Here is a 26,563-nt window from a genome sequence, read left to right as displayed (position 1 = left end):
AGTCAGTTGCCGGCGTTCGCCAGAGCTGGCGGGCAGTCATAAAGACGGGGCTAAAGTGTGGCGAGTCGAAGAGACTTAGTAGTTGGCAGGAAAAAAGACAGAGGCGCAAGGGGAGAGCCAACTGTGTAACAGCCCCGACAAACAAATTTATCTGCAGCACCTGTGGAAGAGCCTGTCACTCTAGAATTGGCCTTTATAGCCACTCCAGGCGCTGCTCCACACACCACTGACCACCTCCAGGCGCTTATCCATTGTCTCTCGAGATAAGGAGGCCAAAGAAGTAGTAGTTAATTTATTTGTGAACTGTACACAATCATAATCATAAGGCGAAGAAACGTTCTCATTTTTTATTGGACACAGCTACAATGATGACAACCAGTGAAGTTGAGGCTTGCATTGCGGTAGGAACGTCCCCGAGTTTCTGAGGAGGCGGAGGGGAATTTCCCTGCTAACTTTGTTACATTCTTGCAGTGCCTCTTCCAATTTTGCAATCAAAACGTTTAAGAGAGAGGACAGCACAGTTACATATCGGAATAATTCTGTGGGTTATAAAAGGAAAGCGAGGTAAACAGTCATGGACGGTAAGTTGAGTTATTAATGAAATATATTAGATGTGTGTTTGAGCTAATGAAACTAATCTGACGTGCTGAAAGCCACGTATTATTGGCGGAACTGCGTCTCGCCATTCAGGAGCAGTTCGCTTTTAAACCTCTCTAAGTCGATATATTGATTCGATTAGTTATGTTGCTAATGAGGAAATCGTGCCTTTAAAAACTGGACTATTTCAGATGTGTCTGTGTTTATCATCAATTCCGAATTAAACATTCAAAAAGCGCTTTTCGAGATCGCACTGTTCCAGCGCGTTTGACTTTTTCTGCTCTGACATCAGTGTTTCGACTTCCGCTATTGCGTGTGTTTTCAGAGAGCGGTGAATGTTTGTGGAAAGTTTGTGAAGTGGCGGGAGCCGCAGTGGTAGAGGGCTCGAGGGAAGCCCAAACTTTGGGACAAATGTGACATACAGCACCAATGCCTTAAATGTCATTGATTTTATTTTAACACCAGAAACAGTGGGTGGAAAGTTGAAAACATTTTTAATACATTTTAAAATGATGAACTTGTGCGTCGAGAACTCTAAACCTTTTACTCCCATAAAGCGACAACTGCCCCATGTTTCTTTGGCGGTTCACTGAAAGTGAAGGGAGGGTATAGGCCGTGTCATTCCTCGGCTCAGAGCTATTACAATACTTCCTAACTCAATGAGGAAGTGGCTAATGAAAGTATATATTCGAAAGGTAACCTGAGTTACTGTCCCCTCATAAAATGTCTGATGAAACTACAGATGAGACACTTGTTGAAACTATCGTGGGCGATGATGAGAGCAAAGCAATCAGAAACTTCCCTTAAATTCATCAATTTAAACGTGGGGAAAGTGAGCGTATCTCTATCTGAAGATCGAAGGACTACCCAATGAACACGGGGGAATATTTGCGTAATTTTGTTCGCAGACCGGTTATCCGTAATAGGACGCCCCCAAAGAAGTTAGTGGCGTCACTGAATATATTAGTTGGATTGATATTGATCCCCAGTGTTTAGCGTTTAAAGGTATAAAATTCTAGTTGGTGGACGGGGCAGGTAAAACTTCATCAAATTAAAAGGAGGTTATTTTTAGAAGTGGTTCAATCCATCCTGAAAAGTGGCTCCTATTGGCCAGTTTCTTCTTAGGCAGTCTCTCTGGAACGAGGACGACTTTCTTCCACTCTAGGGTTGTGGGTCCTTAGGTAACTGAATAGTCCAATTCTGGATCCACACACACTCTGCCACAGGTGGGGCAGGTGGTGTTTGGTGAGGCGAATGAATGGGATGCTGGAATTTCCAAACGCTCCTTCTGCTGTTTGCACTTGGTCGCTGCCTGAGCATCTCGACATTGTGCAAATTTGGCTGGCACCTTCGCAGATGCTTCTTCTCCTTTTTGGGTAGTCTCGGGCACGAAATTCCCACAAATCAGTGGAGATGTCACATCTTTTCAGAGAATCTTTAAGGACATCCTTGTAGCATTTCCTCTGCCCTCCTGGTAACCTCTTGTTGTGATGGAGCTCAGAGTAGAAAGCTTGTTTTGACAGCAGATGTGCAAAGTTTTGCAGTGCACACCACGCCACCCCCCCTTGAGTAGGAAGAGTGTGGAAGTGGGAAGGCAGCCATTGAATCACAGAATTGTTCCAGCGCAGAAGGAGCCCATTTGGCCCATTGTGTCTGCACCAGCTCTCCAAAAGAGCAATGCTTTTAGTGCCATTACCCCACTTTCTCCCTCAAATCCTGCACATTCTTCCTTTTCATAGAACAGTCTTTTGAATGCTTCAATTGAACCTGTCTCCACCACATTCTCAGGCAGCACATTCCCGACCTGAACCACTCGCTGCGTGAAAAGTTTTTCCTCATGTCGCTTTTGCTTCACTTACTCATTACTTTAAATCTGTGCCCTCTCGTTCTCGATCCTTTCATAAGTGGGAACAGTTTCTCTGTCTACTCTATCTAGACCTTCATGATTTTGAATACCTCTATCAAATCACATCTCAGCCTTCTCTTCTCCAAGGAAAACAGTCCCAACTTCTCCAATCTATCTTCATAACTTAAGTTCTCCATCCCTGGAACCATTCTCATGACATTTTTCTGCACTCTCTCCAATACCCTCACATCTTTCTTAAAATGCGGCGCCCAGAACTGGATGCAATTAAAACATGGCTACCCGACCCAAACCCGACGACATGTGTCGGCTTTGGGTCGGGTCGCTCTTCTGGGTCCGGCATTCGGGCTCGGCTCAGGCTGGGTCGGACACAGTGACAGCCAGGACGGCAAGGCGGGAAACACTCCACACTAGTCTGCAGTGAGCGAGTCCACCCAAGGTAGAGCACAACCTTTTGAATATAATCAACTTTATTCCGGTGGTCGGGTCAGGTCAGGCGTGGGCTGGCTCGGGTCGGGTTTCATTTACAGACACGAGCAGGCCTTTAGACACAATGCTGCAGCTGAGGCTGAACTAGTGTCTAATGTGAGTTCAACATAACTTCCTTGCTCTTGTACTCTTATGCCACTTTTAGTAAAGCCCAAGATACTGTATGCTTTATTAATCGCTCTCTCAACCTGTCTTGCCATCCTCAATGACTTATGCACATATACACCCAGGTGCCTCTGCTCCTGCATCCCCTTCGAATTGTACCCTTTATTTTATATTGTCTCCCCATGTTCTTCCTACCAAAATGAACCACTTTGCATTTCTCTGCATTGAACTTCATCTGCCACCTAACCGTCCATTCCATCAACTTCTCTATGTCCTTTTGCAGTGCTGCACCATCCTCCTCACAGTTCACAATGCTTCCAAGTTTCGTATCATCTTCAGACTTTGAAATTGTACCCTGTATAGGTCATTAATACATATCAGGAAAAGTAAGGGTCCCAACACACCCCTGGGGAACTCCACTACAAATCTTCCTCCAGCCTGAAAAACATCCATTAACCACGACTCTTTGTTTCCTGTCACTCAGCCAATTCCATATCTATGTTGCTACCGTCCCTTTTATTCATGAGCTATAACTTTGCTCACTATCTGTTGTGTGGCCTTTTGAAAGTCCATGTACACCACATCAACTGCATTGCCCTCATCAACCCTTTCTGTTACCTCCTCAAAAAACTCCAGCAAGTTAGTCAAACATGATTTTCCCTTAAGAAATTCATGCTGGCTTTCTTTAATTAACTCGCCTTTGTCCATGTGACTATTAATTTTGTCCCGAATTATTCTTTCTAGAAGTTTCCCCACCACCAAAGTTAAACTGACTGGCCTATAGTTGCTGGGTTTATTTTTACACTCTTTCTTGAGCAAAAGTCTAATGTTTTCAATTCTCCAATCCTCTGGCACCACCACCGAGTCTAAGGAAGACTGAAAAATTATGGCCTCTGTGATTTCCACCCTCACTTGCCTCAGTATCCTTGGATGCATCTCATCTGGTCCTGGTACTTTATCCACTTTAAGTACTGACAGCCTATCTAAAATGTCCTCCTTTATAAATTTTAAACCCTTCTAGTATCTGAATTCCCTCCTCTTTCACCATTGCCTAGATTGCATCATCTTTCTTGGTAAAGATGGATGCAAAGTATTCATTTAATACCTCAGCTATGCCCTCTGCCTTCATGCATAAATTCCCTTTATGGACCCTAATTGGCCCAACTCCTTTTACCACCCTTTTACTACTTATAAGTCTGTAGAAAACTTTGGGATTCCCTTTAATGTTAGCTGCCAGCCTCTTTTCATGCTCTCTCTTTGCTTCCCTTATTTATTTTTTCACTTCCCTTCTGGACCTTCTATATTCAGCCTGGTTCTGAATAGTATTTTCTACCTGGCATCTGTCATAAGCACCTTTTTTCTTTATCTTAACTCTACCTCTTTTGTCATCAGGGAGCTCTGGATTTGTTTACCCGACTTTTCCCCTTTGAGGGAATATACCTTGCCTGTGCCCGAACTATCTCTTCTTTGAAGGTAGCCCATTGTTCAGCTACCATTTCTCCTGCCAACCTTTGACTCCAGTTTATTCGCCCCAGCTCCGTTCTTAGCCCATTGAAGTTGGCTTTCCCCAGTTAATTATTCTTACTCTGGATTTTTCTTTGTCCTTTTCCATAGTCAGCCTAAACCTTATGATAGAATGATCACTATCCCCGAAACGCTCTCCTACTGATACTTGATCCACTTGGCCCACCTTATTCCCAAGAACCAGGTCAAGCAGTGACTCCTTTCTCATTGGATTAGAAACATACTGTTGTTGAAAATTTTCCTGAACACATGCTAGGAACTCTTGCCCTTTACACTATTACTATCCCAGTCTATGTTTGGATAATTAAAGTCCCCCATTATAAATACCCTATAATTTTTGCACCTCTCTGTAATTTCTTTGCAAATTTGTTCCTCCACATCCTTCCCACTAGTTGGTGGCCTATAGACAATATCAAGCAACATAACTGCACAGGTTTTGTTCCTTAGCTCTAGCCAAATTGATTCTGTCCTCTACCCCTATGGGACATCCTTTTTCTCCAGCACTGCAATACTCTCCTTAATCAATACTGCCACCCCTTCCCCTTTATCCCTTTCCTGTCTTTCCTGAATAACTTGTATCCAGGAATATTCAATACCTAGTCTTGCCCTTCTTTGAGCCAGATCTCTGTTCTAGCCACAACATCATATTTCCATATTTCAATCTGTGCCTGTAACTCACCAATCTTATTAACAACACTCTGTGCATTAACATACATGTACATTAACCCTGATTTAGACTTTATTACTTTCTCCCTTGCTCTGACCCCACCTAATAACTTACTATTCTCTACTGCAGTGCTATTTATCTCTCCCAGTGTTCTATGCACCTTGGTATTCCTCTCTGATATTGCCTCCTGGTTCCCACACCCTTGCCAAGTTAGTTTAAACCTTCCCCAATAGCGCTAGCAAATCGCCCCGCAAGGAAATTTGTCCCAGCTCTGTTCAGATGCAACTTGTCTGGCCTGTACATGTCCCACCATCTCCAGAACTGGTCCCAATGTCCCAGGAATCTAAATCCCTCCCTCCTGCACGATCTTTCCAGCCACACATTCATCTGCACTATTCTCCTAATTCTGTACTCACTTGCGCTAGTTCTGGGAGTAATCCAAGATTACTACTTTTTGAGGTCCTGCTTGCTAATTTCTTATGTAGTTCAGTAAACACTTACTGCAGGATCACATCCCTCTTCCTACCTAGGTTGTTATTACCAATGTGGACCACAACTGCTGGCCATTCACCCTTCTCCCTTCAGAGTGCTCTGCAGCCGTTCAGTGACATCCTTGACCCTGGCACCAGGGAAGCAACATAACATCCTGGATTCACATCTGCAGCCACAGAAATACCTGTCAGTTACCCTAACTATTGAATCTCATATCACTAATGCTCTTCCAGTCTTCCTTGTGCCCCACTATGCAGCTGAGCCACCTGTAGTGCCATGGCTTTGGCTTTGGCTGCATTCACCAGATGAACCATCACTTTGCTCAGTATTCAGAATACTGGTTGGACAGTGAGACAGATTCAGGGGTTTCCTGCACTACCTCCCTGTTTCTTCTTGACTGTCTGATGGTCACCCATTCCCTCTCTCCCTACATACTTTTAAAGCTGTGGAGTGACTACATCTATAAATGTGCTATCTACGGAACTCTCGTCGTCATGGATGCGTCACAGTGATGCCAGCTGCTGCTCAAGTTCCTCAACCCAGAGCTCAAGCTGCTGCACCTGACGACACTTCCTGCACATATGGTTATCCAGGACCTGAGAAATGTCCTGGAGTTGCAACATAGCACAGGATGTGCACTCCTGAGGATGGAGCAGCCCTGCCATTCCTCTATTTATTAGATAATAAACCTTGGTACTACAAATAAACCCTGCTACTACTAATACTACTAACACTACCAATAGTAATAATAACCTTACTACTGCTAATACTAAACTTTACCAGTACTAATCTACCTTACCACTATTAACATACCCTACCAATACTAAACCACTAATAGTAGTAATAACCTCACCAATAGTAATAAACCTTATTTTAACATAAACCTTATTTTATAATTAAAAATAAGACTCACCAGTTACCCACTTGTTATTTGTGATTAATACTAAATATTTTTCATGTTTTGATTTGATTCATTATTTTAAAAGTTAAATGAAATCCATCTGTTTACATCCAGTTACTCTGGGCATGTGATCTGCTCCCAGATCACTTCCATGGCTAGATAGGGGTAGCCAGTGGTAGGTGTTTAAGTAGCGAGGGAATTTGATTTCCTATTTTCCACACTGTGATAAGATGGGAAAGGCCTTTTATCTTCTCGCAACAGTGTTGGTGAGAGTGGGATCTCGTTGTTTTGAATACTGATGCTCCAGTACACTACAGCCACCACTTCCCAATGTTACCGTTAGTCTTAATATACTCAGAAATACGTTAAATAAATAGTTTTAGTTTAAGAAGTTTATGTTGAATACACAGAGAAATTACTGTGAATGACACTTGAGGCTTAAAGACACATTTTCAACTCAGTCCGCAGAGTTGAAGTGATACGTACCAGTCGCACTAGTGGGTATTGATACCATGCATCTAACTAGTGACTTGATTTTTCTTCATCTGTTCTCTGCTTATTAATCTGTCTGATTCCTGCAGTTACTGGGGCATGGGTTACTAATCTACAGAAAGACCATTATTCCTGCTGGTCCCAACATCAATCCACTGGTAACTGCACAAACATTTAATTTGAAGTAAATTAATCTCATTGGATAACAGTATTGGTTATCAATAAATGTCACATTTGTTTTAAATTCATTAGCAGTTCCTTTGTACAACAGTAAACAGTATCAAGTGAAACCAAATAACATACGTCACTTTCAACAATGCCCATAGCTAACACAGGATGTCAGAATAAACCACTGAGAGTTGGACTTATACTGAGCCTGAAATTACCTGGTAGTTTTGTTTCTGTTTAAACCACTGCATCCCATTGTGTTCCTTAATATTTGGCCTAACTTCAAAAATTTTAACATTGTTTGCTATTTTATTCCTTAAGATATGTTGGTAATCTAGCTGGTAATCCTCAACTGGTCTACACAAATAAACTTTCTCTAGCTGACTGACCAATGTGATTTTTTTTTTAAAACAGTGATGGTGAAATCTTGTAGAGGTCAGGTATAAATTATGGCTGTCCCAACCAGTTATTTTGTGAAATAAATTTCTTCTAAACAGATGAATTATTGAATATTCAATAAAATAACTACTACAATTGGATGATCTTATTCAATTAGTCAGCATCGTTTGAGTTCAACTGTTTTGACACATATATGGTTTGTGACAAAAAATCTAGAGCTAACTTTTATAATGTATAGAGAATAACTTTTATACAGTATATAAAAGCCTTAAGGAAATTATTTTGTTTTTAGTGGGTGTTCTTAGCAGGACCTGCATCACTTCTGTTTGAGTGCACACCCACCATTAGGTTGTGGGTGTAACTCAAGTGACCTTTAATTTTAAACGTGTGTGGTTTCATGGTGACCTCATCGGAGAGCAACACCAACTATCAGTTAAGGTCTTCAATGCATTCCTTTAATCAGACATTGTTAGTTTGCTTAGATTAAAAATGTCTTTCCATCTTTGTAAAAAATCTAATCTTAACCCAGGCATATTTGGAACTCCTTGCTATACTTGAGGAGGGAGATGTGTTTCTCTTTTATTCCTTTGAATAGATAATGAGCAATACTTACTTCTGGAATTTTATCTTTACAGTGCAAGGTCACCTGCCTGCTATGCCAAGGCTTCCCCTTCAAGGTAAGAAACTTGTATATATTGTAAGCAATACCCTATCTCAAACTCTTCCTTCTATTTGTGTGGCAGATGTGTTGTAGTGTACTTTGTTGCAATTCAATGATGCAGTAATTGTTTTTTTAATTTTAGGTGAACCTTATGTCGAGATTGTTGAGCAGCCCAAGCAACGTGGTATGCGTTTTCGGTATAAGTGTGAAGGACGATCGGCTGGTAGCATTCCTGGGGAGCACAGCACAGATAATAATAGAACATATCCTTCTATACGGGTATAACATTACAGTACATATACAAGTAGTTTTAAGCTTTCTGTGAAAATACCTCCTATTTCTTGTAGCTTCTTAAAGCTATTAAAAACAGAATGAATACATCTATGGGAGCGTTAAAGCCTAATCTTTGAATGCAGCAAGTAAATTCTATTTCTGTGTAACGAGGTTCCAAAAGTGGTGTGTATCATTTCCTTTTAAATCAATTTTTGAATAAAGGACATGAACGAAGTAGCTCTCTCAACAAGAAAGTACCCTTTACTCTGTGGTGCAAAATAATGTAAATAACTGCCATGCCATTTACTTTTAAGTACAATAACCAGTAAATCACATCTCACTTGATGTCTCTCCCTAATGATTCAATTTGGATTACGAACTCTCTGTATGGGCAATTGAGGTTTGACTCAACATCGCACATTGTACTGATTATTGGTACGACAATATGCTGTACTACTATAGCACACTTGGTTAGTTTGCTGTAATTCACCTGATTGTGAGAAAGCAAGATTTAATATGTTGAGGAAATAAGTTTATCATTGTTTATTTATAAATAACTGTCAGCATAAATTTGAAAATGAAACTGCTGAAGATACTACATTGTACATTATCTTCATTCCCAGTGAGCTTAATCAAGTGTGCAGTTGGTTTTGGGCACGATCTCTGTAGTCCATTCAGTACACTCTGAAATCCTCACTGTTGTTGATGCCTTGTACTGTTTCTTGATGTTTTTGTTGCTTGATCGGAGTAATTCTCCTCGAGGTTAATTTTGAAAATACATTTTTTTATTCGTGTGAATTGAAGTTGTAGATCAACTGTCTTGATGCTGTGCTATATTAAAAATGAACCTAATTTGTACTCAAGGAACCATAATCATTGAGGAGCAAAGACTATTTACGCCTAGTTACATTCCATTCACAATGGGAGAAACTGTCTTTACAGATAATCCTGCATCTACTTTACCAAAATTGTGCCATTTATATGTTAATCCTTGCAGCAAATCTGTCAAAAATAACATTGAATTTTAGAGAATCACAGAAGTCTGGTATGCTGATTTTACAGCGCCTGAGCATTCATAGGAGAAAGCAATGCCATACAAGCAGTCTAAAATCCACCCCCCAAGAGGGAAGGGAGTGGAAGACATTCCACTGTGTCAGTTGTGTTTGTGACTAGCTTTGTACCGTATCAGCCCCCATATAGTACTGTTTGTATGAATGGGGCTGTTTCCCAGCTAGAGATCTTTTGAGATTTTCTATGCCTTTAGAATTAGTAAACCTGAGTAATTAAAATATAAAATTTAATCAAAAGGATCTACACCTACAAAATTCTATTGCATAGCTTCCCTAAGGTTTCCTTTTCCTTTTATAACATTTTAGTTCTGATATGTATGTTCTTTTATCCATACAGGTCGTTAACTATTTTGGAAGAGGGAGAGTTTTAGTTACTTTAGTCACGAAAACTGAACCCTTCAAGCCCCACCCACATGACTTGGTTGGGAAAGATTGTAGAGATGGGTTCTATGAAGCTGATTTTGGCCCTGACCGTAGAATTCTTTGGTAGGTATTCAAGTTTAAGCTAGCACTTTTTGTTCTGAGTTTGTCATTTTGTTCTAAGAGTGAAATATACAGGGATGTTGGTTTTATTTTGTTTCATGGTTTGATAACTCTATTAAAAAGTAATTCACGGAGCTGGGGTGCCAGTTTAGTCACCTCTGTGCATATAGTGATTACTCATTCACAGTTTTGCATGGAGACACCATGAGCTGGATTTTTACCAGCCCTCTGGGGATGGTCAAAGGAGCAGGGGACCCGTAAAATGGCGTGGGAAGGTGGGGCTGGCATGCCTGTCATCTTCCCGCCGCCATGCCATCTTGCCAGAAACAGGGAAGGTGGCTGAGGGCCCTCCCGCCCAAAGGCCAGTTGAGCCACTTAAACGATCAAGTAGGGGCCTCGTCCTGCCGTCGCTAGCATTTTACCAGCCACATGGGGAGACAGCTGGGTAAACCCTGGAGGCCTCCCAGCAGCCTTGGCATGGGGGCCCCCATTCAGGCACTCTTTGACCCATGGAGGCCCCCCCCCCTCCCCACCCCAGTGGCAATGGCTGCTCCCGCGACAATGGAGTTCCCTGCTCTCACCAACGTCCCACCTTACCCAAGCCCGGCAGTGCCTGTCTGACTGGCCCCGATGCTCCCAAACCCCACTTACCCTGGTTGTTACAGCGTCATCCATCCAGTGCATCGTCTTCCAGGTGCAGTACCAGCAGTAGCGCTCAGTGGTACTGCTGAGCTGCTGGCCCTCCGATTGGCTGGCAGTTCCTGGGAGAGGGCGACCGTCCTTAATGGGGATGGCCGCCACTGGCAAGTTGCAGCCCTGGGTCCCACAGACCGCCAAAACGGGATTGGTCTGTGTTTTCTGGTCTGTCGGTGGGACCCCCCCTACTGCAAAGAGTAAATCCAGCTCTACATTTTAGGTTTAAAAAAAAAGTAACAACAACCTGCATTTAGATTGCACATTTAATGTAGCAAATATTCTGAAGGGCATCACGGGTGTGTAATTAAACAAAAATTGAAACTGAGCCAAAAAAAGGAAACATTAGGACAGGTGACCAATGGTTCGGTCAAGGAAATGGGTTTTAAGAAGTGTCTTGGTGGTGAAGAGACAGAGAGCTTTAGGAAGGGAATTCCAGAGCTTAGAGTCTAAACAGCTGAAGGCATGGCCAGCAATAATAGGGTGAAGTGGGAGTTAGAGGAACGCAGAATGCTTGGAGGTGTATGACTGGAGGAGGTTACAGAAACAAGGAGGAATGAGGCCATGGAGGGATTTGAACATGAGGATGAGCATTTTAACATCAAGTCTTGTTAGACTGGGTAAATGGGTTTGGGGCAAATTAGGATATGGGCAGCAGAGTTTTGGATGAGCTAAAGTTTATAGAGGATGGGAGGCCAGCCAGGACAGCATTGGAATAGTCAAATCTGGAGGTAACAAAGGAATGGATGTTGGACAAATATTGGTTGAACTATATATTTGTTGATTATCTATGTACAATATCTGAGTTTTGTTTCTAGATACTATTTAGTCAAACAGAATTCTTATACTTAAATCACTCACAAATTATTCTTACCTAGATATGATTATGGAGGAATGTTGGCCTAAATGTCTGCTACATGCTTGATATTAAACAATAGTCACAATCCTCAGAAATATCAGTGCAAAGATAACATGGTAATAGGTCGAGTGTAAGATTTTAAAGTAGGGGACTTGAGACTGAGTTGTCTAAGATTGTCTAACTAATCTGTTGGGTTGTCTGGGCTTAATTTGATGTACCTGGCATGTTATCCTCTGGCAATTTGAGGAGCAACATTGATATTTATTGTAAAGTTATTGCAAGAGGAGAATGGGTGGCACATTGTCTTTTCACACCTAGTTCTTTGATTTTGTTATTTCTTTCTTATGTAAATTGTCAGTCTACCTCAGAGATGACATAAAAATGGCTAATGTGGGAGTTAGCAACATTTATGGTGTTGCATGGAGTGCTCTTGTGAAGGTGGAGTTAAAGTAGAGTTTCTTTGCCTTTTGTTTACCAGTTTTCTTCACTCCTTCTCTCCTGGAAGGTTTGACACCTTGCTGAAATATGATTCCATGGCCACCTGGCAGTCTTTGGTACCTAACTGAAGTAGTCATTCTTCGTGCATGAACCTTGTGAGTGAGTGTTAGCAAGCTACTTGAGCAGGGGCCATCATAGCTGAGCCCGACCCTGTTTATACCCAACATCTGTACATGTTTCCAAATGGAATAACTGGATAACAATTAGGAGTGGGAACTCTGGTGAATTTCACCTGGTCACTTTGATGAAAGATTACAGACCTGAAACGATAACTCTGCTTCTCTCTCCACAGATGCTGCCTGACCTGCTGAGTATTTCCAGCACTTTTTGTTTTTATTTCAGATTTCCAGCATCTGCAGTATTTTGCTTTTACATAAGGATCGTTAGTTAATTTTTGTATGAAATCTGGTACAGTTTGATCTGTAAATTTTGTTTTGTGATGGCATTTATTTTAACATTGTGGACAAGAGGATGCTGTGATGGTCATTAATAGTGGGAAGGTAAGGTGTGGGCTTGTTGTGAATTCGGGTTGTGTTCAATTGCAGTCGAATGAGTCGATCATGGACAGAGATGACACAGAGCAGGACAAGCTGCTGTAAAAGGGAAGAGGAGGGGGAGAAGGGCTCTCAGCCGAGTACTGCAGAGCTCCTCGAGAGTTTCAGGCAGCTGAAGTGTTGTTCAGCATCCTAGTGGTCTGCTCGATCATGTTTCATGTGGCAGCATGGCTTTCATCATATGCATGCTGCCCACATGTGCGTGGGTTGCGCACCAGAGTCATGAGTCAATGGATAATCCTTGTCGCCCAGTAGCTACACTCCAGTTTATCGTTGTGGCTGAAATGCAGATGGTGCAACAAACTGCTATTAGGATGAAGGCTCATGACTGCTGCTAGGATACTGTATATTTACCTGCATGGAAAGCTGCATATGGTCACCCAGCAGCTGGATGCTGAGGGAGTGAAATCCTTTTTTGTTGCGGTACATCTCAGAGGGTGCATGCTGCATCCACAAAGTGAAGTGCACGCAGTCAATGCAACCTGCACCATTGGAAAGCCGGTAATCCTTGTGAAGCCATCTGCTTGCTCCACTTGCTGCTCTGTAGCAAGAGAAAATGAAATCTCTTCAGCTTTCTGTGCATTTAGAACGTCTGTGATCTCCCTTATGCAATAGTGGACGGAGAACTGGGGGGGGTGTTGCAAATACCACTTGCTCCAGTTTGGAAGGAGCCAAGTGCACGTAAGTTCATGGCCCGTTCAGCTTCTCAGCCATTGGCAATGCTGTCCTCACCCTGCTGTGAGGCTCAGCAGGTGGCAGAATTCAGTGATGACCTCCTTAGTGAAGCAGAGATGTCTGGCACACAGTTCCTCACTGAGGTTGAGGTGGGAGAATTGCTCCCTGAACACTCTGGGTGGATGTGGCCTCCTGCTGAGAGCCCTTCTCCCCCTCCTCTTTCCTTTTACAGCAGCCTTTCCTGTTCTCTGTCACCTCTGCTCATTCTCCCTGTCATGCTGTAGTCCAAGGGAGATGCAAACTGTTACAGACATGTCTGGGAATAAGTAGTTTGTGCAGAATTCTTGAAGTTTCAACGAAGTCCTTCATATGCCACACCATTCCCTGTAGACTTCAGCAGTTTTAAACAAATCTGGAAACCACCAAGCACCTCTATAAGCACAGCAAAAGCCAGCAGAAATCAATCAGCAACTAACCTGAAAGTAGTTGATGATCCCTTGGTGGGGGGGGTGTCTATCCTGCTGCTGAACACTTGTGCAAGGTTAACGAGAGTGGTGCCTGGAGCATTGAGCTCCAAAATGGCACTGCTGGTGTCTGATCAGCTTTGCATGCTAATTGACGTCACAATCTGCCTACTTCACATACTTCCGTTGGGCGCTCCCTGACCACATGCTAACACCCTCACCAAGACTGCATCCAACGTGTCCAACGCCAGAAGTGTGCGCATACACTGTGGACACCATTTTGGAGGCAGAAGGGTACCCATGGCGCCAAAAAACCAGGCTCTACAGAGCTGAATTTCCCGGCCTTTATCTTTGAAAGCAGGTGACTAAGAGGGTACTCAGATATGTAGTGAACCATAAACAAAAGATAAATCTGAAACAAAGGGCGGAATTTTATTGGAGGAGGGGGTGGGTTAGGTCCTGACAGGGCCATATGCAGGTCCCGAGCCCGCACTGGCTGGTAGTGGGCCCACATCAGCAATTTTCCTGGAGGCGGCCTCCTAATTGGCTGCCACTGGGCCTACCAATCAGAGGGCTGACAGCTCTGAAGCCTCAGTAGTGCCACCGGGAGAAATGGTTGCTGCTGAGGCAGCCTGGAGGCATCAGGCCCACAGCAGGGAATTAAAAATTAAAAAGCATGGGTCCAAGTTTCAGAGGGCAAAACCCTGTGTTGGCTGTCTTCCCTGCCCACAGCCCCCTCTTTGTTCCATAAAGCCTGCCCCCTCACCACCACCACTACTGCGCCCCCCCCAGGAAGCCACTGAGAGGCTAACTCCATGCAGCTGGCAGCCTCCCCATGCAGCTGGGGGCTACTCCACCCCTGGCAAAATGCCGGCAGCCCAGGAAAATGCCCTTGATTAGGCCGCTAATTATTCAAATAGGCTGCCCGCCTCCAGTTGTCAGGCAGCCGTTCTGATACTCAGCCCGCTGCTGGGAAACATCCCCAGCGGCATGATTGTGTCTAGTAGCCATCCTGACGGCATTTTACAGGCCCACCCCTCCCCGCCCGTTGCCTTGGAGCCGGTAAAACACTGGCCAAAACTTCAAGTTAAACCATTACAATAGGAGAAAGGGGCGAAGGTTCAAACTGGTGAAAGACAATCTTAGGTCCGATAGTAGGAAGTTCTAAATATAGTAGTCAACACATGAGTGGACTTGTGGGTGAGTAATGGGATAGGGGCAGAAACCTTGGAATTATTTAGATACTGTGATGATGTTTTCTGGGTAAGTGAACTAAGACAGAGGCTAAGTGCCCTTCTTTATCCATATTCCTCTGATGATGTGAATAGCAAGAACAAATGGTGTCTTAGGCACAGATTGGAATGATGACATGATGTGGTGCTTATGGACTGTTGACTTTTTGTTGCATACAAACTATTTCACTGTTAAATCTCATCTGGGTAACTTCTTTAGGATAAAATTGTAATATTATTCATGAAAGAAACAGAATTGGCCACCAGACTGTTTCTAACAACTTTTCATTGCCCACTTGGTTCTTTGTCTCAGCTCTTTATTTCCAGATAATTCTCTGGCCATTTATTTATTCCTTGATTTTTCTTAGCCTTGGTTGTCTATGCTCATTGTCTGTTTCTCCTTATTACCTAAAAAAAAGTGTTTAAAAACATGAAAAGCTAAGTTAAAATATAATTTATAAAGCATATACTTTCCTCTTGTGTTCTACCCTCTACTATTCTTCTGTCAACATAAGGGTGCGCCTACTTGCGCAAATTTTGGGATTGTTGCTGTCTGTTTTCATCCCTTAGTTTTCCAGAGTATTTCCAGTTTGGTTATATGCATACATTGATTTGTTTAAATCTAGTGTGTTCTGTTATTTGCTTTGTCAGTATCTTTGGTAGAGGGTGGGGTGCAGAAATAATATTTTGTGTGGGATCCATCACCAGAGTATTCTGAAGGATCGGCGCAGGCTTGGAGGGCCGAATGGCCTGTTCCTGTGCTGTACTGTTCTTTGTTCTTCGTTCATCTGCTCTAAACCTTCATCTTTCTCTTCCAGCTGCTGTCCGATCTGCTGTACATTTTCAGCATTTTCTGTTTTTAATTCTTAGTTTCCCTTACTACATTGTCAAGCTCCCCAAATTATTATGGAGACTCTGTGTTATTTTAGCACACTGATTAATATGTTCACATCAAATTCCTGTGTGCTATTTTAGTTATTAACTTAAACGAATGCACACAGAGATTTGACGTAAGTGCATTGATCTTGCATGAAAAATAGCACAAAGGAATTTCAACCCTCATTTGTACTAAATTAAACATTTTTCATTCAGAATACTACTTGACAGCTGGGTTTGTTTACAGTGTGACTATTGTGTGTTGTTTTGAAGAAACTGTAATGTGAATGATATGTAGAGGAGGGGAATTTCTTATAACTAATCATTGCTGTCTTATAAATTGCTTCTGAAATGAATCAGAGTTCCACCTTGATAGAATTAATCCAGTGTTGGGTTTCTTTAATGTAAGTTTTAATTCCGAATTCAAAGCTCAAAATATGGTTACAAAGGGAATATTTTAGTTTTCCTTTTCTGTAGAAATTACTAACTTGTATTACAATGACTTATATTGTGACTATTCTAATACAGAATGCATTGGAAAGCTTTAAACTTGGACAGTAAATTTTTGTCAAGCATTTATTTTCTAAATGAGAAACTGCCGCTTCACAAAATTTTAGAAGCATACTTGAACTTGCTCCTGTGTTTATGTAAGTATGTACATCATACAGCTGGTTGAGGCAACTGTATTAAAAAAAAATTTTAATCCAAACTCTTAAGTGAAGAAAAACATAAATTAATTTTCTTTAACTGTACTTCATACGTTAGTCAGATTCATATTGTTTATGTCACTTGATTCTAATTCATATTAAGTATGTTGTGCTGTTTAAAAATATGAGGAGTAAACCTAACAGTTTATGATGTTTCTATCTGAAAAGTCACAGGAATATGAACACACAACTAAGTGGAGGGCTTTGTGACCATTACTGTGTTTATTTACTGCATTGAAAAATTCCAACAATATTGATTGATTCTATCAGTTTAAATAGTTAATTTTCATGTAGAGCAAAGAAGAGGGTAGTCAAAGGAAGTGTGGGGTTGATGAGGGACAACAAGGAGATCTTCTTGTGGAGGCAGAGGGCATGGTTGAGGTACTAAATGAATACTTAGCATCTGTCTTCACTAGAGAAGAGGATGCTGCCAATGTAGCAGTACAGGAGGAGGTAATCGCGATTATTGGATAGGATAAAAAGAGATGAAGAGGAGGTTGGCAGTTTGCAAAGTAGAAAGTCTCACAGTTCAGATGGGATGCATCCTAGATTACTGAGGAAAGTAACTGATGGAAACTGCAGAGGCTCTGGCTAAAATCTTGCAATCTGCCTTGGATGGTGCCAAAGAACTGAAAGATTGCAAATATTACATCCCTATTCAAAAAACTGGAGAGGGATAAACCAGGCAGTTACAGACCAGTCAGCCCTAAGGACAATAACCCAGGATAAAATTAATTGGAACTTGGAAAAGTATAGGCTAATACATCAAAGTTAGCATGGATTTGTTAAAGGCAGGTTGTGTTAGACTGACTTGACTGAGTTCTTTTGAAGTGTAGAAGAGGGTTGATGAGGATAGTGTGCTGGTTGTGTCCATGGACTTTCAAAAAGTGTTTGACGAAGTATGACATAATAAAAAGTACTAGGAAAATAATGGGACTGAAGGCTGACAGGTCCCCTGAACTCTGGACCTGATGGTCTGCATCCTAGGGTCTTAAAAGATGTGGCTGCAGAGATAGTGATGCATTGGTTATAATCTTCCAAAATTCCCTCGATTCTGGAAAAGTCCGAGGACACCAAGTTCCCTCTGTACTGCAGCATTCTGCAGTCTCTTTCTATTTAAATAATATTCTGATTTCTATTCTTCCTGCCAAAGAGGACAACCTCACATTTTCCCACGTTACACTCCATCTGCCAAATTTTTGCCCACTTACTTAACCTATCTATATCTCTTTGCAGCCACTTTGTGTCCTCCTCAGAACTTGCTTTCCTACCTATCTTTATATTGTCCGCAAATGTGGTTGCAATACACTCGGTCTCCTCGTCCAAGTCAGTAATATAGATCGTAAATAGTTGAGGCCCTAGCAAATTGAAAATCAGCAAATTTAACACCCCTATTCAAAAAGGAGGGAGACAGAAAGCAGAAAACTATAGGCTAGTTAGTCTAACACCTGTCATTGGGAAAATGCTGGAATCCATTATTAAGGAAGTAAGTAGCAGGACTTTTGGAAAATCATAATGCATTCAGGCAGAGTCAAGGGAAATAGTGTTTGACAAATGTATAAGAGTTCTTTCAGGATATAACAAGCAGGGTGGCTAAAGGGGAATCATTAGATATAGTGTATTTGGATTTCCAAAAGACATTCGATAAGGTACCACATAAAAGGTTACTACACAAGATAAAAGCTCATGTTGGGGGTAATATATTAGCATGGATAGAGGATTGGCTAACTAACAGAAAACAAAGAATCTGGAAAACATGGGACATTTTCAGGTTGGCAAATTGTATTAGTGGGGTGCCACAGGGATCAATGCTGGGGCCTCAACTATTTACGATCTATATTACTGACTTGGATGAAAAGACCGAGTGTATTGCAGCCAAACATTCAAACAATATAAAGATAGGTAGGAAAGCAATTTGTGAGGAGGACACAAAGTGGCTGCAAAGAGATATAGATAGGTTAAGTGAGTGGGCAAAAATTTAGCAGATGGAGTGTAATGTGGGAAAATGTGAGGCTGTCCTCTTTGGCAAGAAGAATAGAAATCAGAATATTATTTAAATGGAAAGAAACTGCAGAATGCTGTAGTACAGAGGGAACTTGATATCTTCGTACATAAATCACAAAAAGTTAGCATACAGGTACAGCAAGTAATTAGGAAGGCAAATGGACTGTTGGCATTTATTGCAAGGGAGATGGACTATAAAAGTACGGAAGTGTTACTACAGTTGTAAGGGTATTGGTGAGATGCACATAGAGTACTGTGTACCTCTTATTCAGGGGACAAAGTCTCAGAATAAGAGGTAGACCACTTACGACTGAGATAAGGAGGAATGTCTTCACTCAGACGGTGGTGAATCTTTGGAATTCTCTCCCCAGAGGGCTGTGGGGGCTCTGTTATTGAGTATATTCAAGACAGAAATTTCTAGATATGAAAGATATCAAGGGATATGGGGATAGTGCGGGAAAATGACGTTGAGAAAGAAGATCAGCCATGATCTAGTTGAATGGTGGAGCAGTCTTGAGGGGCTGAATGGCCGACTGCTGCTCCTGTTTTCTATGTTGCTATGTTTTGGTCTCCTTACTTAAGGTGGGATATACTTGCATTGGAAGCAGTTCAGAAGTTTCACTAAGTTGATTCCTGGGATGAAGGGGTTGTCTTATGCGGAAAGGTTGAGCAGGTTGGGCCTATACTCATTGAAATTTAGAAGAATGAGAGGTGATCATTTTGAAACATGTAAGATTCTGAGGGGGCTTGACAGGGTAAATGCAGAGAGGATGTTTCCCCTCGTGGAGGAATCTAAAACTAGGGGACACAGTTTCAAAATAAACAGTGTCTCATTTAAGACAGAGATGAGGAGGAATTTCTTTTCTGAGGGTTGTTAATCTTTGGAATTCTCTTCCCTAGAGAGCATTGGAGACTGGGCCACTACATATATTCAAGGCTGAGTTAAAGATTTTTGACCTACAAACAAATGAAAGGTCATGGGGGTGCTGACAGGAAAGTGGAGTTAAGGCCATGAGCAGATCAGCAATGATCTTATTGAATGGCGGAAAAGACTTGAGGGGTTGAATGGCCTACTCCTCCTATTTCTTATGATTTTTGTTAATAGACTTGTTAACAAAATTAAATCCCATGGGATTAAAGGGACAGTTGCAGTGTGGATACAAAATTGGCGAAGGGACAGAAAGCAGACAATAGTGGTGAAAGTTTGTTTTTCAGAGTGGGGGGAAGGTGTTCCCTTGGGATCGATATTAGGACCACTGCTCTTTTTGGTTATATATTAATGACCTGGACTTGGGTATACAGGGCATGACTTCAAAGTTTGCAGATGACATAAAACTTGGAAATGTAATAAACAATGAGGAGGATAGTAATAGACTTCAGGAGGCCATAGAGTGGTAAAATAGGCAGACTCATGGCAGATGACATTTAATGTGGAGAAATGTGAAGTGATGCATTTGTTTGGAAGAATGAGGAGAGGCAATATAAACTGAATAATACAATTTTAAAAGGGGTGCAGGAACAGAGAACTTGGGGTGTATTTACTTAAATTCTTGAAGGTGGCAGGACAGGTTGAGAAATTAAAATGGCACATGGGATCCTTGGCTTGATAAACAGAGGCATAGAATACAAAAGCAAAGACATTATGCTAAACCTTTATAAGTCATTGGCTATGGCCCAGCTGGAGTAGTGTGTCCAATTCTGAGCACCACACTCTGGGAAGGATGTCAAGACTTTAGAGAAGTTGCAGAGGAGATTTACTGGAATGGTCCCAGGGATGCAGGACTTCAGTTACATGGAGAGACCAGAAAAGCTATGGTTGTTCTCTGGAGCATATAGGTTACGGGGAGATTTGATAGAGGTATGAAAAATCATGAATTGCTTTTATAGAGTAAATATGGATAAACTGTTTCCAGTGGGAGAAGGGTCGATAACCAGTGGACACAGACCTCAGGCGAAAGAAACAGTGGCAAAACAAGGAAGCATTTTTTACACAGCAAGTTGTTGTGATCTGGAATGCAATGACTAAAAGGATGGAGGAAGCAGATTCAGTAATAACATTCAAAAGAGAGTTGGATAAATACTTGAAGGAAATAGAATTACTGCACAGGGGAAAGGACAAGGGAGTGAGATTAATTAGATAGCTCTACCAAAGAGCAGGTATGCACGTGATGGGCCGAATGGCCTCTTTCTGTGCTGTATTATTTTTTGATTCGAAGAGGTTAATAGTAGTAATTTTGTGTATGTTTTTATTTTGGCAGATATGGCATTAATGTTGATTTTCTATAACTTGATTCAAAAGGGGAATTGCTACTATGTTTTCTGGTTGCACTTTCTGCAGTCTAGCACAAAGAAAGATGGATGTAGTTGTTGGAGGTCAGTCATCTCAGCCCCAGGACATTAGGCTGGATTTTACAGTGGGCGGATGGGAGCTGGCCACCGACGTAAATGTCGGTGGCGAGCCCGCTTCCGTCTCGCCTGAGGATCCTTCCTGCATTTTCGGGTCCCCGGGCTTTAATTATTTGGAGGCGGGACTTCTACCCGCCTCACTGAGCTGCTGGCCAATCAGCCGACCGGAGAGGAAGACATGGAGCCGGAATTTACGGTGAGTTTTGGTGGTCTCACTGGGGGTAATCTGTCAGGCCCCGGCGAGGCGAGGGTGGTCGTTTGGGGAGAACGGGGGGATGTGTTGGGCCCTGGGGGTGGTTGGGGAAGCAGGGGCAGCCCTCCATCAGGCACCCTGTGCCGGATTATTCGGGCCCACCCCCGGGGCACTGAGAAGCCGCCTGCTTTCCCCAGGCGGCTTTTCCCGGCTTCAGGACGCTCGGTTGCCACACATAAAATCTGTGTGGAGGTGGGCGAAGGCCATAAAGTGGCCGTTAAGTGGTAACTTAAGGGCCTTGATTGGCCTGGGTTGGGCTGCCTGTTTTTCGTCCCCGTCCCGCCCTACGTAAAGGGGGCAGAGGTGGGAGTGGGTCGGGAAATCCGCCTAGAGCCTCCCGCTCCATTTTATGCCACCCCCCACCCACTCCCCCGCCACCATCCAGCTCGTTGGGTTGGCGTAAAATTCCGGCCATTGCTACAGGAGTTACTCAGGGTGGTGTCCGAGGCCCAACCATCTTCAGCTGCTTCATCAATGACTTTCCCTCCATCATAAGGTCAGAAGTGGGGATGTTTGCTGATGATTGTATGATGTTCAGTACCATTCACAACTCCTCAGATACTGAAACAGTTCGTGTCCATATGCAGCAAGACATGGACAATATTCAGGCTTGAGCTGATGTGTGGCCTAATTAGAGGCCTGCTACCCGACCCGAACCCGACGGTACCCCGATGACATGTGTCGGGGTCGGGTAGGGCCCATTTTCTGGGGCCGCCTTACGGGCTCAGGTTGGGTTGGACCAAGTCGAGGTCGGGTCGGCTGGACGCACGCGGTAAGTGCTCTGCTGGTAAGTATTAAAAATAAAAAAACTTACCTGAGCTGGGAGCCCGGGATGAAACTGAGTCTGCGCAGTGAGCGAGTGACGTCACTAAGATGTCATCGCACATATGCTGCAGCTTCTTGCAGGTTCGGTGTCAGGAAGGTAAGTAAAGGGATGGTCGGGTCGGATTAGGGCCAAAATCGGAGGGACTTGGGCCGGGTGGGGCTCGGCCCGCTGTGGTTCGGTTGGGTTTGGGTCGGGTTTTTTCCCGACCTAAGGCCCAATGTTATTTGCCACTTCAGTGCCAGGCAATGACTATTTCCAATAAGAGAGTATCTAACCATCTCCCCTTGACTTTCAACGGCATTACCATCTCTGAATCCCACACTATCAACATCCTGGGAGTTACCGTTGACCAGAAACTGAACTGAAGCAGCCATATAAATACTGTGGTTATAAGAGCAAGTCAGAGACTGGGAATTCTGCAGCGAGTAACCCACCTCCTGACTCCCCAAAGCCTGTTCACCATCTATAAGGCACAAGCAAGAGTGTGATGGAATACTTTCCACTTGCCTAGATGAGTACAGCTCCAACAGCACTCAGGAAGCTTGACACCATCCAGAATAAAGGAGCCTGCTTGATCAACACCCCATCCACCATTTTAAACAATCACTCCACCACTGACACACAGTGGCAGCAGTGTGTACCATATACAAGATACACTGCAGCAACTCACCACGCTTTCTTCGACAGCACCTTCCAAACCAGAAACCTCTTCAGTTAGAAGGACAAGGACAGCAGACATATGGAAAAGCCACCATCTGCAAGTTCCCCTCCAAGCCAAACACCATCTTGACTTGGAACTATATCACCATTCCTTCACTGTCACCGGATCAAAATCCTGGAACTCCCTCCCTAACAGCTCTGTGGGTGTACCTGCACCAGATGGACTGAAGCGGTTCAAGAAAGCAGTTCACCACCACCTTCTCAAGGGCAATTAGGGATAGGCAACAAATGCTGGCTTTGCCAGCGACACTGACATCCCGTGAAAGAATTTTAAAAAGTCTTTTCCCATGTTAACTTGTCTGTTGATGAATTAAAATGGCATCCTTCTGTGCTATAACCATTTGGCCTGTTGAGTCTGTGCCAGCTCTCTGCAAGAGCAATTTAGCTCAGTAACCCTGAAAATCTTTTCTCCTCAGGTGCTTATCTAATTCTCTTTTGAATGCCATGATTCACCACATTCTCTGGCAGTGCAATCCAGAACCTAACCATTCACTGCGTAAAATAGCTTTTCCTGTGTCTCCTTTGGTTATTTTGCTAATCAACTTGAATGTGTGACCTCTGGTTCTCGACTCTTCCACCAATGGAAACAATTCCTCTCGATCTACTCTGTCTAGACCCCTCATGATTTTGAACGCTTCTATCAAATCTCTCAACTTTCTCTAAGGGGTACAACCCCAGCTTCTCTAATCCATCCATGTAACTGAAGTCCCTCATCCCTGGAAGCATTCACATCAATCTTTCTTGCACCCTCTTTAAAGCCTTCACATTCTTCTTAAAGTGGGGTGCCCAGAATTGGACACAATGCTCCAGTTGAGGTTGAATCAATGTTTTATAAAGGTTCATCATAACTTCCTTGCTTTTGTACCCTTCGTATCTCTTTATAAAGCCCAGGATTTGCTATGCCTTTTTAACCACCTTCTTAGTCTGCGCCACCTGCCACCTTCAACGATTTGTGCACGTAGACCTCCTGGTTTCTCTCTTCCTACAGCCCTTTTAGAATTGTACCCTTTATATTGCCTCCTTATTCTTCCTACCAAAATGTAACACTTCACATTTCTCTGCATTAAATTTCATCTGCCATGTGTCCACCCATTCCACCAGCCTGTCTATGTCCTCTTGAAGTCTATCATTATCCTCCTGACAGTTCACAGTACTTCCAAGTTTCATGTCACTGCAAATTTTGAAGTTACAGACTTTCAGTGAAATTTAGTGAATTTGATTGGATATTGGATGACTTGTTTGAAATGTAAAACAACTTTCCGTGATGAACATTACTAATGCAACTTATAAAATCAAAGGTACACTTATAATTCCTGGAGTATGTATTGAAAGTGCCAACAACATTGGTGAAGGCTAAACAGCTCAATTTGAAAAATAGAATATGCTCTTTATTTTAGTCTGAATAATGCTAAGACTCCATCTCCAAATGTTGTGCTTTGTAATATGCATTTTAGGGCTAACAATGTAAGTGAGAAATAGTTTATCATTTTATAATGAGTTAAAATATTGCCAGTCTGCTCTCCATGTAGTTAAGACAGTTCATACTTAAAGGGGTTTATGTTTTGATTAGTGACTTATCTTGTTGGTTTAGTAACAAAAAGCAGTCCTAATGTAGAAAAATACAATATTAACACTATGATACTAATTCCCAAAATCACAAGTTGAGTTATTCCAACTCAGCACTTTTGAAATAAGTACTTCCTAGTTATCATCCATTATGCTGTGGTGATGTCATGGTTTTTCCATGTGGGAAATGTAGTGGGGAAGTCCCAAACATGAAGTACAGTATTATGCAAATCAGGCAAGAAATGGACTCCTGCACAATTTTCCACAGCGAACCTTCTGCTTGATATAGAAAAATATGTAGCATTTATATTTCAAGAAAAGGTTAAAGAGAAAGATATTAAATGGAGTTTTGCCTATACAGAGCTGAGGCTGTTATTTAATGAGCTTAAGTTTATTTCCATTGAGAACTTGTTTGCGACAAAGTAATCCTTCCTGCTGTAGATGCTAATCATTCAGACAATATGTCAACAGAATGTTCAATTAAACTTCATTTAAACATTATTTTTAAGTTATCTGCCATCTATACACAAGTGCATTTTCCTTTTATAGTTGTGGTATGTTAAATGGCTCCACATTTTCTAGTTTTCAGAACTTGGGAATTCAGTGTGTGAAGAAAAAAGAAGTAAAACAGGCCATTCTGCTGCGGATTCAGCGACAACTTAACCCCTTTACTGGTAAGGAATTCTCTCCTTCCCTGCCCTGCAGCCATGTTTAGTTTTTCATTTCATTTTAAATGTAATTGGAAAAAACACTGGTGTGATCAATGCTTTCAAATCCCTTCCAGCTCAGGATATTTCCCATGATAAATGTACATCAATTGATTGTTTGCAACCAAGTGGTCTATGATTGCTGGCCTAATTTCCATTTGTATTTTCAAACTCCTTGAATTTTCAGTCAGTTTGAGGAATCTGCTCCTAGTTATAGGGAGTGCAGCCCCACTAAATAACTTGCCTAGCACATGTGCTGTTATGTCAGCCTGGTGCGATCTTAGCCCTAGACAAAATCAAGGGGAGACAAGATACAAGAGTTTTTCGAATCTGAATCCAGAATAAAGAAAAACTCCCTTTCCACAGATGAGTGGTTATGACTGTACTGCAAATTATGCCAATGTGCAGTGCAAGTTTAAGTCGCATGCAGGTGCCTGTGCAACCCAAACTGAGATTGACTTAAAACATGAAAATGTTTGGTTAAGTCACTCAAAGGCATAGTTTGGAACCAAGTAAGATGTAGGATAATTGTAACCCTTCCTGTGGTTTTCAAATGGTTTCTCACAAAATCAGCTAAAGCTGTTAAAGGCATTAAAATTGTTTCCTTATGAAGAAGCCAAGACAAAGTAATCAAACTGTTATTCAAAAGCTTAAAAACATTTTAATCCCTTTCCCCCCAAAATGAATATACAACACTCCCCCTCCCCCCCCCCCCACCGCGCCTTTTTTTTCCCAAGTTGTTTTTGTCCTCTTTCCTCAGGTTGTATGCAACTACAGATAAGTGGGTGAGGTTGTCGCAGTCCTCTGCCACTATCACTCTGTTCTTGTAATTGGTAAGCAAAACCAGCCTAGCAATGACTTTTTGTTTTTTTTTTCCTTCTGCACTTGCCTCTGCTTCCTTCAGTAATTTTCTGAGTTCAGAAACTCTCAAATGTGGGAGTGTGCTCAGTACTTGCCCAAAATATCACACTTGTTTAAACTTAGCTGATTTGAACCACTGTTGCCCACAGACATGGTGCCACCCACAAATCTAGTTAGGCCAGCTACAAGTGACTTCCCTTCTCAACTGGCATTGAGCTGAACAAAGAAGTGAAACAAAGATACATATAGTGGATGTTTTAGTTCATGTTTCTCAGAATTTTATGCTGTTCAAGAAATAAGAACATTTTTTTCCCAAAATATACTTTATTCATAAAAATCTGTTAAAAAAAAAATACATTACCGAACAGTTTCAAACCACACCAAGTCAAAAAATACAAACAGTGCAAAGGTGATCAGTTTCCTTCAATACAATCATGAGTTGCCTCACAACCCTTCCATTTCATTTGTCATGCCATA

At 42.2% G+C, this 26,563-nt stretch overlaps 1 protein-coding gene across 1 annotated transcript in view; it reads left to right on the top strand.

Moving 5' to 3' along the window:
- The first annotated feature begins 410 nt into the window (after window positions 1-410).
- The window catches only part of rel (v-rel avian reticuloendotheliosis viral oncogene homolog), a 60,385-nt gene continuing 34,232 nt past the window's right edge, over window positions 411-26,563 (top strand). Inside the window, exons 1-5 of the mRNA XM_068044876.1 lie at window positions 411-581; window positions 8,334-8,375; window positions 8,502-8,638; window positions 10,040-10,188; window positions 25,101-25,192. Of these exons, the coding sequence (XP_067900977.1) occupies window positions 575-581; window positions 8,334-8,375; window positions 8,502-8,638; window positions 10,040-10,188; window positions 25,101-25,192 (427 nt within the window). The 5' untranslated portion in view covers window positions 411-574. The remainder of the gene's footprint in view (window positions 582-8,333; window positions 8,376-8,501; window positions 8,639-10,039; window positions 10,189-25,100; window positions 25,193-26,563) is intronic.

This window comes from Heterodontus francisci, chromosome 13 (assembly GCF_036365525.1).
Source record: "Heterodontus francisci isolate sHetFra1 chromosome 13, sHetFra1.hap1, whole genome shotgun sequence".
Taxonomy (NCBI): domain Eukaryota; kingdom Metazoa; phylum Chordata; class Chondrichthyes; order Heterodontiformes; family Heterodontidae; genus Heterodontus; species Heterodontus francisci.
Note: the sequence above shows the minus strand (reverse complement) of the source record. Positions and strands in the feature narration are given on the sequence as shown.